General features: G+C 44.1%; 2 protein-coding genes across 2 annotated transcripts in view; one reads left to right on the top strand and one right to left on the bottom strand.

Annotated features, from left to right (window-relative positions):
- The window catches only part of SUSD5 (sushi domain containing 5), a 58,098-nt gene extending 51,261 nt beyond the window's left edge, over nucleotides 1-6,837 (top strand). Inside the window, exon 5 of the mRNA XM_063114192.1 lies at nucleotides 5,543-6,837. Within this exon, the coding sequence (XP_062970262.1) occupies nucleotides 5,543-6,837 (1,295 nt within the window). The remainder of the gene's footprint in view (nucleotides 1-5,542) is intronic.
- The window catches only part of CRTAP (cartilage associated protein), a 44,597-nt gene continuing 31,513 nt past the window's right edge, over nucleotides 320-13,403 (bottom strand). The window contains exon 7 of the mRNA XM_063114193.1: nucleotides 320-613. Coding sequence (XP_062970263.1) covers nucleotides 497-613 — 117 coding nt within the window. The 3' untranslated portion in view covers nucleotides 320-496. The remainder of the gene's footprint in view (nucleotides 614-13,403) is intronic.

Below are 13,403 nucleotides of genomic sequence, written 5' to 3'. Positions count from 1 at the left end.
AGACAACAGACACTCTTTTTTAATAATTATTATTTTTTTTATTTTTGTTTTTTTATTGAATCATAATTGATTATGCATATTTGGGGGGTTCAACAATGATGTATGTTGATCAAATCAATATTATTAGCATATATATTATTACAAATCCTACTTATTCTTTATGCCCTTGTCCAATCTCTCCCCGTCTCCCTCTCCCCTGCCCCCTCCCATCACCTCCCCTCCCACCTCCGATAATCCTACATTTCTTCTCTCCTTCAGAAAGAGTAATGGTTAAGGCAACAGATTCTCTGAGGCACTGGAAGATTTTAAGTGTCCTCTAAGTCACACTGCTTTTTAGCCGTTGGTAATTTGGGTAGAATTCTGTGTACCCATGATAGAATTCTGTTTACCTAGTCTTGGCATCTGCTGCGATTACAAGAAGGTGGTCTGTGAGAGCAGTGAGGGAACATTGTGACTCACGGCACACCTTGCCACGGACTTGCCACCGGCTTTCCCATCACCAAGGACTGGCTCTTGCAGAACTCTGCAAATGCTGATTCCTTTCATCACACTGACCGAATTCAAGGCAAACAGCTTGTTTACTCCCAACGGTCAGTGAGCTACAGTTGATGACCTGAAAGAAAGTGAATTCAGTGTTAGGGTTTATGAAGGCAAGAACTAGAAATGACAAAAATCCCATGGGATAAAACAGAATAATTTGTGGGCTCTTGACATTTTGGTGTGTTGGAGCTGCAGTGAGCCAACAAAGAAATATTCCCTAGTAAAATCATGTGTGGTAAGAGGCCTTCCATTGCAGATCATGCATGGGGGAATAGCCTGTGATTTTGAGTAATAAGAGCTTCTGGAGGAAAAATGGTCTTGGAGTGTTACTGCTTCTGCCTGCCACCTCATGAAAGGGGACTCTGTTCCAGCTGAGAACACGGGAATATGCACCCTCCCCAGCAGAACCTCTGGAAGACAACTAGAAATGTATATTATCTTTTAAAAATAGTAATTTCTTCTGCAGTACTACAGAATACTTTTTTTCTTTTTTTAATTAAAAAATGAATTGGTTGTGGCAGATTTGGGGCAGAAATGACCTGTCCTATGTGAGGAATGCCAAGTTTCTTTGTATTAGGAGTAGATTTTTATAGAGAAGGATCACCTCTCTGCTTCATTGTGATGAATCTACTAGCAGTGGGGATGGAGTTCTACTAGGTACCCTTTTAAATCTCTAAGGGTGTGGGCACCAAGGAGAAGCTGGGAAGGGAATAGGTGCTCTCACCGGCTAGGCTGTGGCACTGATTTGCTCAGAAGTGTGCATGTGTGTGTGCGTGTGTGTGTGTGTGTGTGTGTGTGTGTGCACGCGCGTGCATGCCTGTGTGTATGTCTATCCATTTAACTTCAACAATGGTATCTTTTTATTTTTTTATTTTATTTATTTATTTATTTTATTTTTTGTCCTCTTTTGTGACCGCGCTCAGCCAGTGAGCGAACCGGCCATCCCTATATAGGATCCGAACCCGCGGCGGAAGCACTGCTGCACTCCCAGTGCCGCACTCTCCTGAGTGAGTCTCGGGTCTTTGGGGTGCTTTACACTCATAAGAGACTATGAGAGTAAGCAATTCATTCTTCATAATTTGGAAGTGGGCCCACAGTACTTTTGCATTCTGGAGGATTTTGCTCCTGGAAATTGATCTCAGTTCAGAACGGTTATATGGCACAGATGAGGAGAAGCTTGGGGTCTGAGCTATCATACATCTGTCCTAGCAGAACCATTTGCTTTTTCACTCAATCAAGAATATCTCTGGGGGCTGGCCAGTTAGCTCAGTTGGTTAGAGCATAGTGCTGGTAACACCAAGGTCTTGGGTTCAATCCCTGCACTGATCTCTGTCACACACATACAAAAGAATACCTCTGAGAATACCTGTAACAGGCCAGGCACTATTCCACTCTAGGGATACAATGCCTTGGTCCCTGTCCTCCTCAAGCAGCTCATTGCTAGTACGAGTTAGATTCTTCTGCATAATAGACCATCCCCCAAAATTTAGTGGATTGAAACAACAATCATTTATTTGGTTACAATTCTTTGGGTCAGAAGTTTGGGCTGGGCTCAGCTGGATCATTATTCTGGTCTTGGCTGGGCTCACTCAGGTGACCGTGGTCAGGTCCCAGGTTGACTGGAGCTGACTGGTCTAGGAAGGCCTCAGTTGGGACATTCACCTGTCCTCCATGTGGTCTCTCATCCTTCTGCATCCTAGGCTTGTTCGTAGCAGCTGGCAGGGTTCCAAGAGAGAGAGCAGAAGCATGCAAGACTTCCACTGTGTTTTGTATGTCAAAACAAGTGACAAGACCAGTCCAGATTCTAGAGATGGAAAAACAGCCTCCACTTCCTGATGAGAAGAGCTGCAAAGTTACATTGCAAATGGATTTGATGCAGGGAAAAATGGAGAATTGTGGTCATTTTTGTAATCTGTCTACCACAGCCAGTCAGTATAGATGTGTGAAAGCAAGCAATCTCACCTCCTTATCCTGAGGTCAAAGATTTAAGTCATGGCCTTCTTAAATCTTTAAATCTCCAGCTGGATTTAGTATAACTTGTCTATATGTTTTGGGTAAATTTTAGAGAAAAGTTTTGTCGTAGTAGCTTTTCTTCCATTTTGTTGTGTTTTAAAGAAGGCTGATACTTAAATGCAAAACAACGCTTGTTCAGCATGATGGGCGAGAATTTGTGTACACAGAAGCTTTGAAATTTATCCTAGTAGGTCACAAGACCATGGTCTTCTGTTCCATGTGCCCAATGAGGGCAGGCAGTGTTTGTCCTGTTCACCAGTGATCTCAGGCTTTAGCACAGTGCCAGACACATAGTTGGCACTCAGTGAACTTTGTTGAATGAAGAACTGGGTCAGTGCTGTACTTGGAATGGTGATGTAACAGGGAATGTGCAGGAAGGCAGCCTGACCGAGCCCTGGGAACCTGTATTTGAATTCTACGAGGCTCATAAAAATGGTCCAACCATCTGATGTGAGTTTTGTCTGGGGGGAGTGACACCGTGGGGTGGAGGGTCCCATAAAATGATTACTGGGCTGACCTTTTCTAAGCATAAAACGTACATACATTTGACATTTATCAGCGATGTTTGCTCTTCATCCACTGTTTTCCATTTTTGGCTGAGGGCACAAGTAAATGAATGGGCTTAAATTTTAGGAGTAGATCAGAAAGGATTTTTTAAAGTTAATTTATAACTCTGCAAGTCATTAAATAAGCAAGATATAGAGTCTAATTCTGTAAGGGCCTTTAGAAATAAGCCAGATACTAATCTAGTTTGAGAGCCCAGGAATGAACCACATGACACCTCAGGATTCCATCTAGACCTTGGTTCTAGAGCTCTTTGCATTTTGTCCCTTTGGAGTTGCAAAGTGGGGAAGGCATTCTGTTTTAATATTTAAGTGTCTCTTGCAGCCAGACTCGACTTTCAAAGACCATCAAGAGAGGAGAAAGGTGTAAGTGCTGCTCTATTCTGAGGACAGAAGCTTCTCCGGCCTTCCTGATCTGTGGGATTCCCATCTCCTCAAGGATCCTCACATTCTTGCCTCCTAACTGTGGGGTCTCTGTTCATTCTTACTCGGTTGGATTCAGAATACTTTACAGCAGTCTCACAACTACAGAAGTCTTCCAAAGAGCAAATGAGTTTTTTAAAAGATGCATTTTTTTTAACTTGCTTATAACATACATACAAATCATAAGGCAACAAACATATCAATGAATTACCAAAAAAAAAAAAAGAAAGAAATTTAGCCACCACACAGGTCAAGAAATAGCATGCTGGCAGCACCCCAAAAGCCCTGCTTGTGCCCAGATGCAGTCATCTCCCTTCTCTCCTACCCAGGTGTAACCACCATCCTGACTTTTATCATTATACATATTAGTTCTGCCTGTTTTTAACTTTATGTAAATGGAATCACACAGAGTGTGCTCTTTTGTGCCTGGCTTCTTTTGCTCAACATTATGGCCATGAAATTCATCCATCTTGTCACGGGAAGCAGTATTGGTTCATTTTCATTGATGTACAGATTTTCGTTGTATGAAAATGCCATAATTTATGCATCAGTTCTGCAGTTAATGGACATTTGAATTATTTCCAGTTTTTGGTTATTATGAATATTCTTGTGCATGTCTTTTGGTGCCCATATGCACATATTACTAATGTGTGTATATTTAGGAGTGTCACGGACCATCCATATGTTCAATTTTATTAGAAATGCCCAAACAGTTTTCCATGGTGGCTGTTCCAATTCAGTTCACACTCCCACTAACAGTGCTGTGTACATCCTTGTTAACATTTGGTATTTTTAGTCTGTTTAATTTTAGCTATTCTGGTGCTGTGTAATGCTATCTCATTATAACTATGAGTCTAATTAGCATTTGTCTCTGACAAGTGAGGTTGAGCATCTTTACACATGTTTAATGACTAGATATCTTTTTCGTGATGTGCCAATTCAAGTATCTTGCCAACTTTTCTTTTTCCTGTTTAGTATTAATTTGCAGGAGTTCTTTTTAAATTCTGGATATGAGCCCTTCAGAGGTTATATGTGCTGCAAATGTCTTCTCCAACTCTATGCCTTGCATTTTTACTCTCTTCATAGTGGCTTTTGATGAACAGAAGTTCTTAATTTTAATGTAATCCAATTACCTATCCTTGTACCAATACCACAGCGTAAAAAAGTAATCCAGTTTTATAGGAAATTTTGAAATCTTGTGTACATCCGCCAACTTTTTTCTTCTTTTTCAAGATCACCTTATCTATTCTTGGTCTGTTGACCAAATAAATTTTAGCATCAGGTTATTAATGTCTGAGTTTTTTTTTTTTTTTTTCTTTTTAAAAGATGATCGGTAAGGGGATCCTAACCCTTGACTTGGTGTTGTCAGCACCATGCTCACCCAGTGAGCTAACCGGCCATCCGTATATAGGATCCGAACCCGTGGCCTTAGTGTTATCAGCACCGCACTCACCCGAGTGAGCCACGGGCCGGCCCCAAATGTCTGAGATTTTTAGTAGGACTGTATTAAATCTTTCTAGATCAATTTGGACAGAATCAACAACTTAACAATTTCAAGCCCTTCATTGTATAGTCTTGTTATCTCTCTCTGTTTATTCAGGTCTTCTTTAATTTTGCTCAGCAATATTTTGTACCGTTTCATGTAGAGGTCTGGCACATCATTTGTTAGATATATTCCTAGATGTTCGATTTTTTTCATGCTATTACAAATGGCATCCTTTTACCTTTTTTTGTCTGTGTTTGTTTATTGGTAGTACATAGAAATGTAGTTGATGTTTTATCGTCACCATAGATCCAGCATTCTTGATAAAGTCACATATTAATTGTAATGGTTTAATTGTAGATTCTTTGGGTTTAGCTGTGATTTACAGTCATATCATCTGTGAAGGATGACAGTATCATCTATTCTCTTCCAGTCCTTATGATTTTTATTTCCTTTTCTTGTGTTCTACACTGGCTCTGTGCCTTTGGTCCTAATAAGGTTTTTCCCTCTTTTTTTCCAGATGAGGCTGAGGTACATATTGACTATGAAGATAATTTCCCAGATGACAGATCTGTGTCATTCAGAGAGCTCATGGAGGATTCCCGGACAGAGGCAGAAGAGGACAGGGGTCAGGGAGAAGCCTCTGTGGAGGCTCCAAAACAGGACCACCTGGTTTCCATTTCTCCGGGGGAAGAAAACGTAGCCCGAGATAAGCCCTTCGTGTCAACCATAGGCTTGTCTGGTGCTGGGAGCAGCGTCCCCACAGACTTGCCAGGGTCTCAGCTAAACCAGAAATACTTGTTCTGGTTTCCTGCTGAGACTTTCTACAAGTCTGAGTTGGAAAAGGAGGTGGATGATGACACCAAAAAGCAGTTTCCTGCTGGAGATAACCACAGTGGTGCAAAATTGGTCCCAGGTGAACCTGCCATCAAGGTGACTTATAGAAGCACTGATGGCCCCTTGGGGCCATTTACGGGCAGGAATGACAGCAAGGCAGGGGATCCAGTGGTGAGCAGCAGCGATGAGTCCTGGTTAGATGGCTACCCTGTGACGGACGGGGCTTGGAGGAAGATAGAAGCGGAAGAGGAGGAAGATGGGGACAAGGGCGATGGGTCAGTAGGACTGGATGAAAGTGTCCTGGTTACTCCTGATCAGCCCATTCTTGTGGAAGTTAAGAAGCTCGGGAGAACCACCCTCAGGCCGAGCGAGGACGTGACCCGTAGTTCAGTTCTTCCTTCCCAAATGCTAGATGTGGAGGCTTTGGCTCTCAGACCCATGAATGTGTCTGAGACCGAGGGTCCCCGCAACAGGGGTGGTAACTTTACCAAGGACCACTCAACTGTACCTTGGAGATTCACCACGGAGACGTCTCCCATCGCTACTCTACCTTATGAACTCAGCAGCTCTACACTGGAGACAGTAACAACTGCTGCCCAGCAGATGCCTAACCACGTCCCCTCAACTACCATGGCGGCCACCCAGCCTCCAGTGGGAACCACTGCCCCTGAGGTCCAGGAGACCTTCCCATGCCTGCTGTCGGAGGACTTCTTGGGGCAGGAAGGCCCTGGGCCAGATGCAAGTGAGGAACTTCTTTCAACCTTGGAGCCGTGTGTGGGGAACGAGTGTTCCAGCCTCAGCAGAGGCCCTTTGATTGCCACCATTGTCACAATCCTGTGCCTGCTGCTGCTCGTGGCAGGTGTGGGGGCAGTGTGGGGCTACCGCAGGTGCCAGCACAAGAGCTCTGTGTACAAGCTGAACGTTGGCCAGCGGCAGGTTCGGCACTACCACCAGCAGATTGAGATGGAGAAGGTCTAGCCACGTTCAGAGTGGGCTCACCCCAAGCCACTTGGGAGGAAAATTAACTGTGACACATCACACTGATAAGCACCGATAATTCACTAGAGCATGATGCAGATGGAGTGTTTTTCTCCTCAGGTCTTTGTTCTATAGGCTGAGAATTGTCTCTGGAGGGAGCTGGCAGGGCAGGAAGGCTTTGGTGGCATCATCACATATGTCAGTGTCTCTTGAGCCATCTGCCCTGAATTGATTGCACTAATCCCAGACCTGTGCTTGGGCCTAATTCCAATGTGAGGTCAAAAATCACCTCTTGCTTCATCATACTGTTGTCATCTTTTCCTTTTTTAAGAAAGAGAATCACTGACTCTGTGCCCTGAAATTTTTGAAATAGATGTGCTAAACCGAGCATTAGAGAACAGTGTTATTTAGGACACAGATATTTAATTGTTGAGAGTGGGATTCGGAAGAATAACAGTTTATTTCCTTTTCATGTTGTGATGTTGCTGAGGGCAAATGAGCCGAGAACCAGGACACAGTCTAGAAGCTTTAAGGTTTCTTTTTAATTGTTTGTTGAAATTGGAGAGAGTTTAAAATTGACATCTTGTTGGAAGGAGGCAAGGAGTGAAGAGACTCAGGTCCACCTCTGTTCCCTCTGTTCTGTGGGACAGCCCATGGATTTTTACAAACAAGGTGACCTTTGTACCAGTAAGCACCATTTCCTCTTGGAAGCAGTGGCCTAGTAGTCCTTAACCAGTCTGTGCCTAGGAATGTCTTGGAATTTTTGCCAGGACCAACAAAACTCAGTCCTTGGTTTCCTCTCTTAGGAGTAACCATTTCTCTGACTCCAGTAAGAGGGAATGACGTAAGAGGAAAAAATATTTTAAGAGGGCCAAAGACTAGGACATCAAGTATGGGTGGCTACTTGGTAGAGAAGCAGAGGAATTAAAAAGGAATATGAAATGATGTGTGCTGATTGTTCTGTACTCTAATGTGGAAATTGTGAGCTCCATGGAAACCGAGTCCCTCCTGGATAGTGGGCAACCCACTTGATAGCATCCAGATCACCTGATGGTGGCTCAGCAAGTATTGCTTATGATAGTGGTTCTCGAAGCTTGGGCCCCAAACCAGCAGCATCAGCATCACCTGGGAACTTGTTGGAGATGCAAATTCTCTAGTCCCACCCCAGACTCAAGAAACAGAAACACTGGGGGTGGGGCCCAGTTCTGAGTGTTAACAAGCCCTCCAGGTGATTCTGATGCCACTCAAGTTGGAGAGCCATTGGTGATTGTAACATAAATTGTGAGATTCGAGGCCAGCTGAAGCCCTAGAGGCACAGAAGATGGGTAACACTGTGGTTTGTCTTGCATGGAAGTCGGGCATTGATATGTGTACCTGAGGCAGAGTATGAGATGCCAAAATGCCATCTCCAGCGGTCTCCTGTGTGTTGGCACAGAAACTAAACACATGACATTTTCCCAGTAGGAACTACCTTCTTGGAAATAGTTTTCATCAGTGGAAAAAAGTGGTGAAGGCACTACGTTTATTTTGAGACACCATATAGTCTAAGTGTTTTCGTGTGGTGTGAGAGAAATCTTGAGCTTTTTCACAACTGAAAAATTGTTGGGGGTGTTTTACCTAAGGAAAAAAAGAATTCTCGCAACATGTTTTCTACCCTGACACCTTTTTTCAGTGCAAGCTTTGGAAGAATAATCGGCTAAATAGCTATAAAGAGAGAACAGCATAATCAAAGATCTTAGTCCCCATAACTGGGTAAAATGAAGTCAGGCCTTCAGGCAGGTTATCAACTGCAGTACCTGTGCATCAGAGGAAATCTAGAACAACAGGAATGAAATGCTTTCTGCATATAGCCAAAGCAAAACACAACAGAATAAAAGCCAGAAACTGTATATATTTATAAATTAGATTCTGATCTATTGCAAGATAACTTTTCTATTTTTAACTATATAAAATAACCTCTGTCTCAACATCGGGATTGCCTTAGTAACTATTATTATCTAATAATACAGAACCTTGAATTAACACCAACACATAAATAGGTAATATTAATGCAAATGTATTAATAAATGTGTTACAAATTATTAATACATGTAAATATATTATTTTGTAGTCATGGACAGTGAAATAAACCCAGCACATCAGTTTTTAAGTTTTCATTAATTTGATGTCATCTAAATTAATATTACAGAATCTAAATATGCATATCGAAAGGAAATGATTAAAACACTATAAACTTAAGTTGTATGTCATTATGCATGTTGTGAGACTGTTAAATGTTTAATGCTCATGAAAATTGAGGGGAGGGGAGTTCCACTAACAAAGCTTCAGAGATATTTAAAATAAACAATTATTTCCCCAAAAAGTTGCTGAATGTATTTTATTTCTGGGTTCCTGCACCATGGTTTAAAAAAGATAAAATAAAAAGTTTCTCTAATAATCTTGATAATAATGTCATAATTTCTTGCTGTATCTGACATCACCCTCTCTGAGCCTAATTCTCAGCCATGGTACTGCCTTCAGCTGGATTTCAGGGAAGTCTATAGAGCTCTTGCCCCCTCCTCCCTTCCTCCTGCTTCCTCATCCCAACCAAAGGAATTCACTTCACTACAATTCACATTACGACCTGGACATAGCTACTCAAAGTGTAGTTCCTGCACCAGCAGCACAGACACCACCTGGCAGCTTGGTAGAAGGGCAGAATCTCAGGCCCCACCTGAGACCTGCTGAATCAGACTCTGCATTTAACAGGATGCCCAGGAGATGGGTGTGCAGAGTAAAGTTTGAGAAGCACTGGCCAGAGACCAAATTACCTCCCGTCTCCCAATTGATGGGACACTCAAAGGAATTAAAGAGGGTTAGAGGAAGGGACCATTCACAAAAGTGTGGACAGAGTTAAGGGAACCATCAGGTGACAGTGGAAAGCTGTTGGGGAACCCAGCAAGAGCTTCAGCAACTGAAAAGACACTGCAGGGCGAGAGCTCTGGCCTCAAGAGGATGGCAGCCACTGTCCAACGTGGCCTGGGGGAGGCAGGGATTTTAAGGACTCAGACCTCTTCTCTCACCCTGCAATCTCTTGTCAGCTTGTTCCAGTGGCAACCAGATGTCAGAGGGCCAGGGAGACCAGGCAGTGCAGACCATAGGGGTCAGGCTCCTCGGGCACAGGGCAGGGTGGAAAAGAAGTCTGGAGGGGAAAATAGCAAAATCCAACCCAGAGACCATGAGCAGCAATCCCATCTACCATATGTCCCTTATTACCTCCGTCATCACCAGGGGCCCACCTCCCAAGCCTCCCAATGTCATGGACACTGTTGATGCCCCTCCCAGATCTAAGCAGGTGAACCCATCTTCCAGCTGTCTTGAGTGTTGGCTGCTAAAATGCTTGTAAGCACATCTGTGTACCCTTCTCATCCAGAGAACTGCCCTTGGCCTAAGGGGAGTTCCCTCACCCAGGAAAGTAGACCCCCCCTTCCCTGCTCAAGCAGCCTGTAGCCAATGACCAGGTGACATGTGGATACAAAAGGCAGGCCTCCTTGCCTCAAGGTGGGAGCAACTCTGTGGTGCCATTCATGCTCCAGAGCTCGCATGAGATCAGACTGACGCTGGTCTCCTGCTGAGAACTTAGCTTTGCTTGCTCCTTCCTGTGTACCCTTCTCCTGAGTGCTCCATCACATGCACAGGCTTTGCTTCAAGGGATCCAGACCTAAGACATCCATCAACACACACTTATTCCCTACACCTCCACTCCTCCTCAATCCAAACTTTTTCACTGTCTCCTCTGGAATTCTTGGGGTGACATCGGTGAAGTCCCTGTGTCCTCCACCTCTTTTTCAGAGAGCAGGTGTTTGGAGTCTGCACAACATGGACCTATGTTTTGTGCTGGCTGGTTCCTCACTCTCTCACCCACTTCTACTCTTCTCTTTCTCCTTGCTTGCCCTTTAGTGATATGCACAGAGCACAGTTGCTGCTGGCACTCATGCCTGAAGATGCTTTGGGTCCTTGTTTGAAACAGATTCTAAGTCTCTTTCCTAATGGGATCCCAGATCTCCTCTGAAAGAGAATCTTCCAGGGAGAGGTATGAGCCTCTACTGCCTGACAGGACCTCTGCCAGCTCATGGCTAGCAAGGAGCACCCCTGCTACCCCTGTGAGATCCAGGACTCCCTGGTGCAGTTTCTGCTTTGTTAAGTGAAAGTCAGAAATTTCATGGGCTTGAGAAAAAATACCTCATTATAACAGGTGTCCTAGAATGACTGGGTGTGGTTAAGACCATCCCATCCGTGGATAGAAAACAGTAGCGAATAAGCCAAATAAAATATTTAATGTGATCTGTTTTTAAAAAAATCTTTTATTTTCAACTATTTTCTGAGGTTTAACTTCCTACCAGAGTGAGATTGCACATAGTGCCCTAACCCAAGGAGGGGAGGTGGAAAAAGACATCAGCAATAATGTTTATATCTGGCCTACTGACTGCCGCTTCAAAGTGGGATGTAACTCTCTGGAATCTGTCTTGTGTCTGTTAGCCAAATTTCTTAATTCCTTTCCACTCTTTTCTTGTAAAATGAGGCACGAGTATCTTACCAGCTCCTCCAGGATATTGAGCCAACTTACCCATTCATTCAACAGCAACCAAAGCCAGATATTTGCTCAGGGACAGGGTCAGGTGCTAGGCTGTGGCTGCTCACGCGCCTGCCCTAGAGAGAAAAGCACGCTTAACTGCAACCACGGCTGTTCCTGACTCTTATTCTTGAGTTAGAGTGGGTCAGTCAAGGTGATGCTGGGCTGTCCTGGTGTCTTCTCCTTCAAGGAGCTGCCACGGGGACAGTTGTGGGGAACAGTCTTGCCCCTGGCTGCAGGCACAGGAAGTCCAATGCATAAAACCTTTGGCTGAGGCTTACTTAAGGTTCCCCGCCCCACTCACTGTACATAGTTTAAACCCTCCACACTAGCTCATTCAAGCCTGGAGTCACCAGAAAAAAGAAGTCGCTGTTTGGGGGATGGCAGATGATCAAGAGTCCAGACAGCTGCGATGAAGGATTAGTTGTGGGTTTTTCTCAGTGTCTCGCTACAAACTGGGTTGCAGTTCCATGTTCAAACACTATTAAATGAGAATGTTTTCTCTGGCACCAATCCACCTTTTCCCCACAGTTTAAGTATTGAATTAAAAAAAAAAAAAAAAAAAAAAAAAACCCTGAAGTAGCTTCGGTTTACAGCTCACATTTAAAACTTAAAAACGGTATTTCCATAGATGTTGGCAGAAACCGGCCACTGTTTATTCCACCAGCAGTCATAATAAACCCTTTCCCACTGACAATCTAACAAATCATTTTCTGTTTGCCACTGAGTTGGGTTCAATAAAATTTTTGTGCTCTTAAAATTCCCTTAACCAGAACTCCTGAAAGCACACATTTCCTTCCTAAGGCAGCCTTTGTGGTCAACATTCCCAGTGGTTCTTTTTTTGGATCCCAGAGGTGAGCACAATAGGTTAGTAGCAGTAATTAGAATGTCTCAAAAATCAGAAAGATATTAGTATGTTGAATATGTTGGTATGTTTTGCATTTCAGCCGATTAGTCACTTTTAAGTACACGTGTATACACAATCCTCCCCTCAACCCTTCACTGCTCCAGAAGTCAAGCCCAAATATTAGCAGTGGCTAGGGGTGGTCTGTAGACCCTTCACAGTAAGTGCCTCCTTCTTGGGCTGCTGGAGTCAATGGGGCTGGACAGACACCCACCACAGTGGGCAGCCTCCTAGGGACCAGCCTGAGGAAACCAGAGAGACCGGTGGGCTCCATGCTGGTGGGTCAAAGAACAAGCAAGCATCTTAGAGTGGGCCTGGAAACTCCCAGAGAGCTTACAGGGGTGCCTGCTTTTTCAAAAGACAGGCCAGACTGGGCTGAAACTACAGGGTATCAATCCAGGAATCCTCTAGGCTCTTCTAAGACACATGCTCAGGGAGGTTGAGTGCAGCCTGCACACTGGGTTTTCATGGTAGGTTTGGAAGAAATAGCCCACTTTTTTCTTTAAGGTTGGTTTCCTTTGAAATAAAAAATTTGGTAACTTAGCTCCACAGCCTTCAATCAAAGTGCTGACAATGTTGACTATACTGTCACCCGGGCCTCTTCCTCGGGGGACATTGCTAGGATGAGGGTGGAGGTGCTTTTCAAGCCCCATGAAAGGCAGCCAACTTCAGAGTTAATGAGGACCCTCTGTCCCCACCCTAACACAACCCCTATGGGGAAGAGCAGCATCTACAAAAAGCTCATGCTAAGCTTGGAGGAACAGTAGCTCTGCAGGGCACACAGGGCTGGAGTCAGAACACCCAGCCCAGCCTGGGTCCCTGTGGATGTCTCTTTTCATTTTCTCATTCAGCTGGGAAGGACAACTGCAGCCAGGAGCTATAAGGGGAGTTAAACAGCTCGGGATACAGTATCTACACAGACACTCACTGGTCCCCCACCCCTTTATAGTCCTGCCTTATGAACCTCTTCTGCAATGATTTCAAAAAGAAGTTTCTCTGGTGGAGTGCAGGGTGGGACGAGGAAAGGAAGGAGAACCTAGCATTCCATAG

This window comes from Cynocephalus volans, chromosome 11 (genome assembly GCF_027409185.1).
Source record: "Cynocephalus volans isolate mCynVol1 chromosome 11, mCynVol1.pri, whole genome shotgun sequence".
In the NCBI taxonomy this organism is placed as follows: Eukaryota; Metazoa; Chordata; class Mammalia; order Dermoptera; family Cynocephalidae; genus Cynocephalus; species Cynocephalus volans.
The sequence above is the reverse complement of the archived record's forward strand: the minus strand, read 5'-3'. Positions and strand labels throughout refer to the sequence as shown.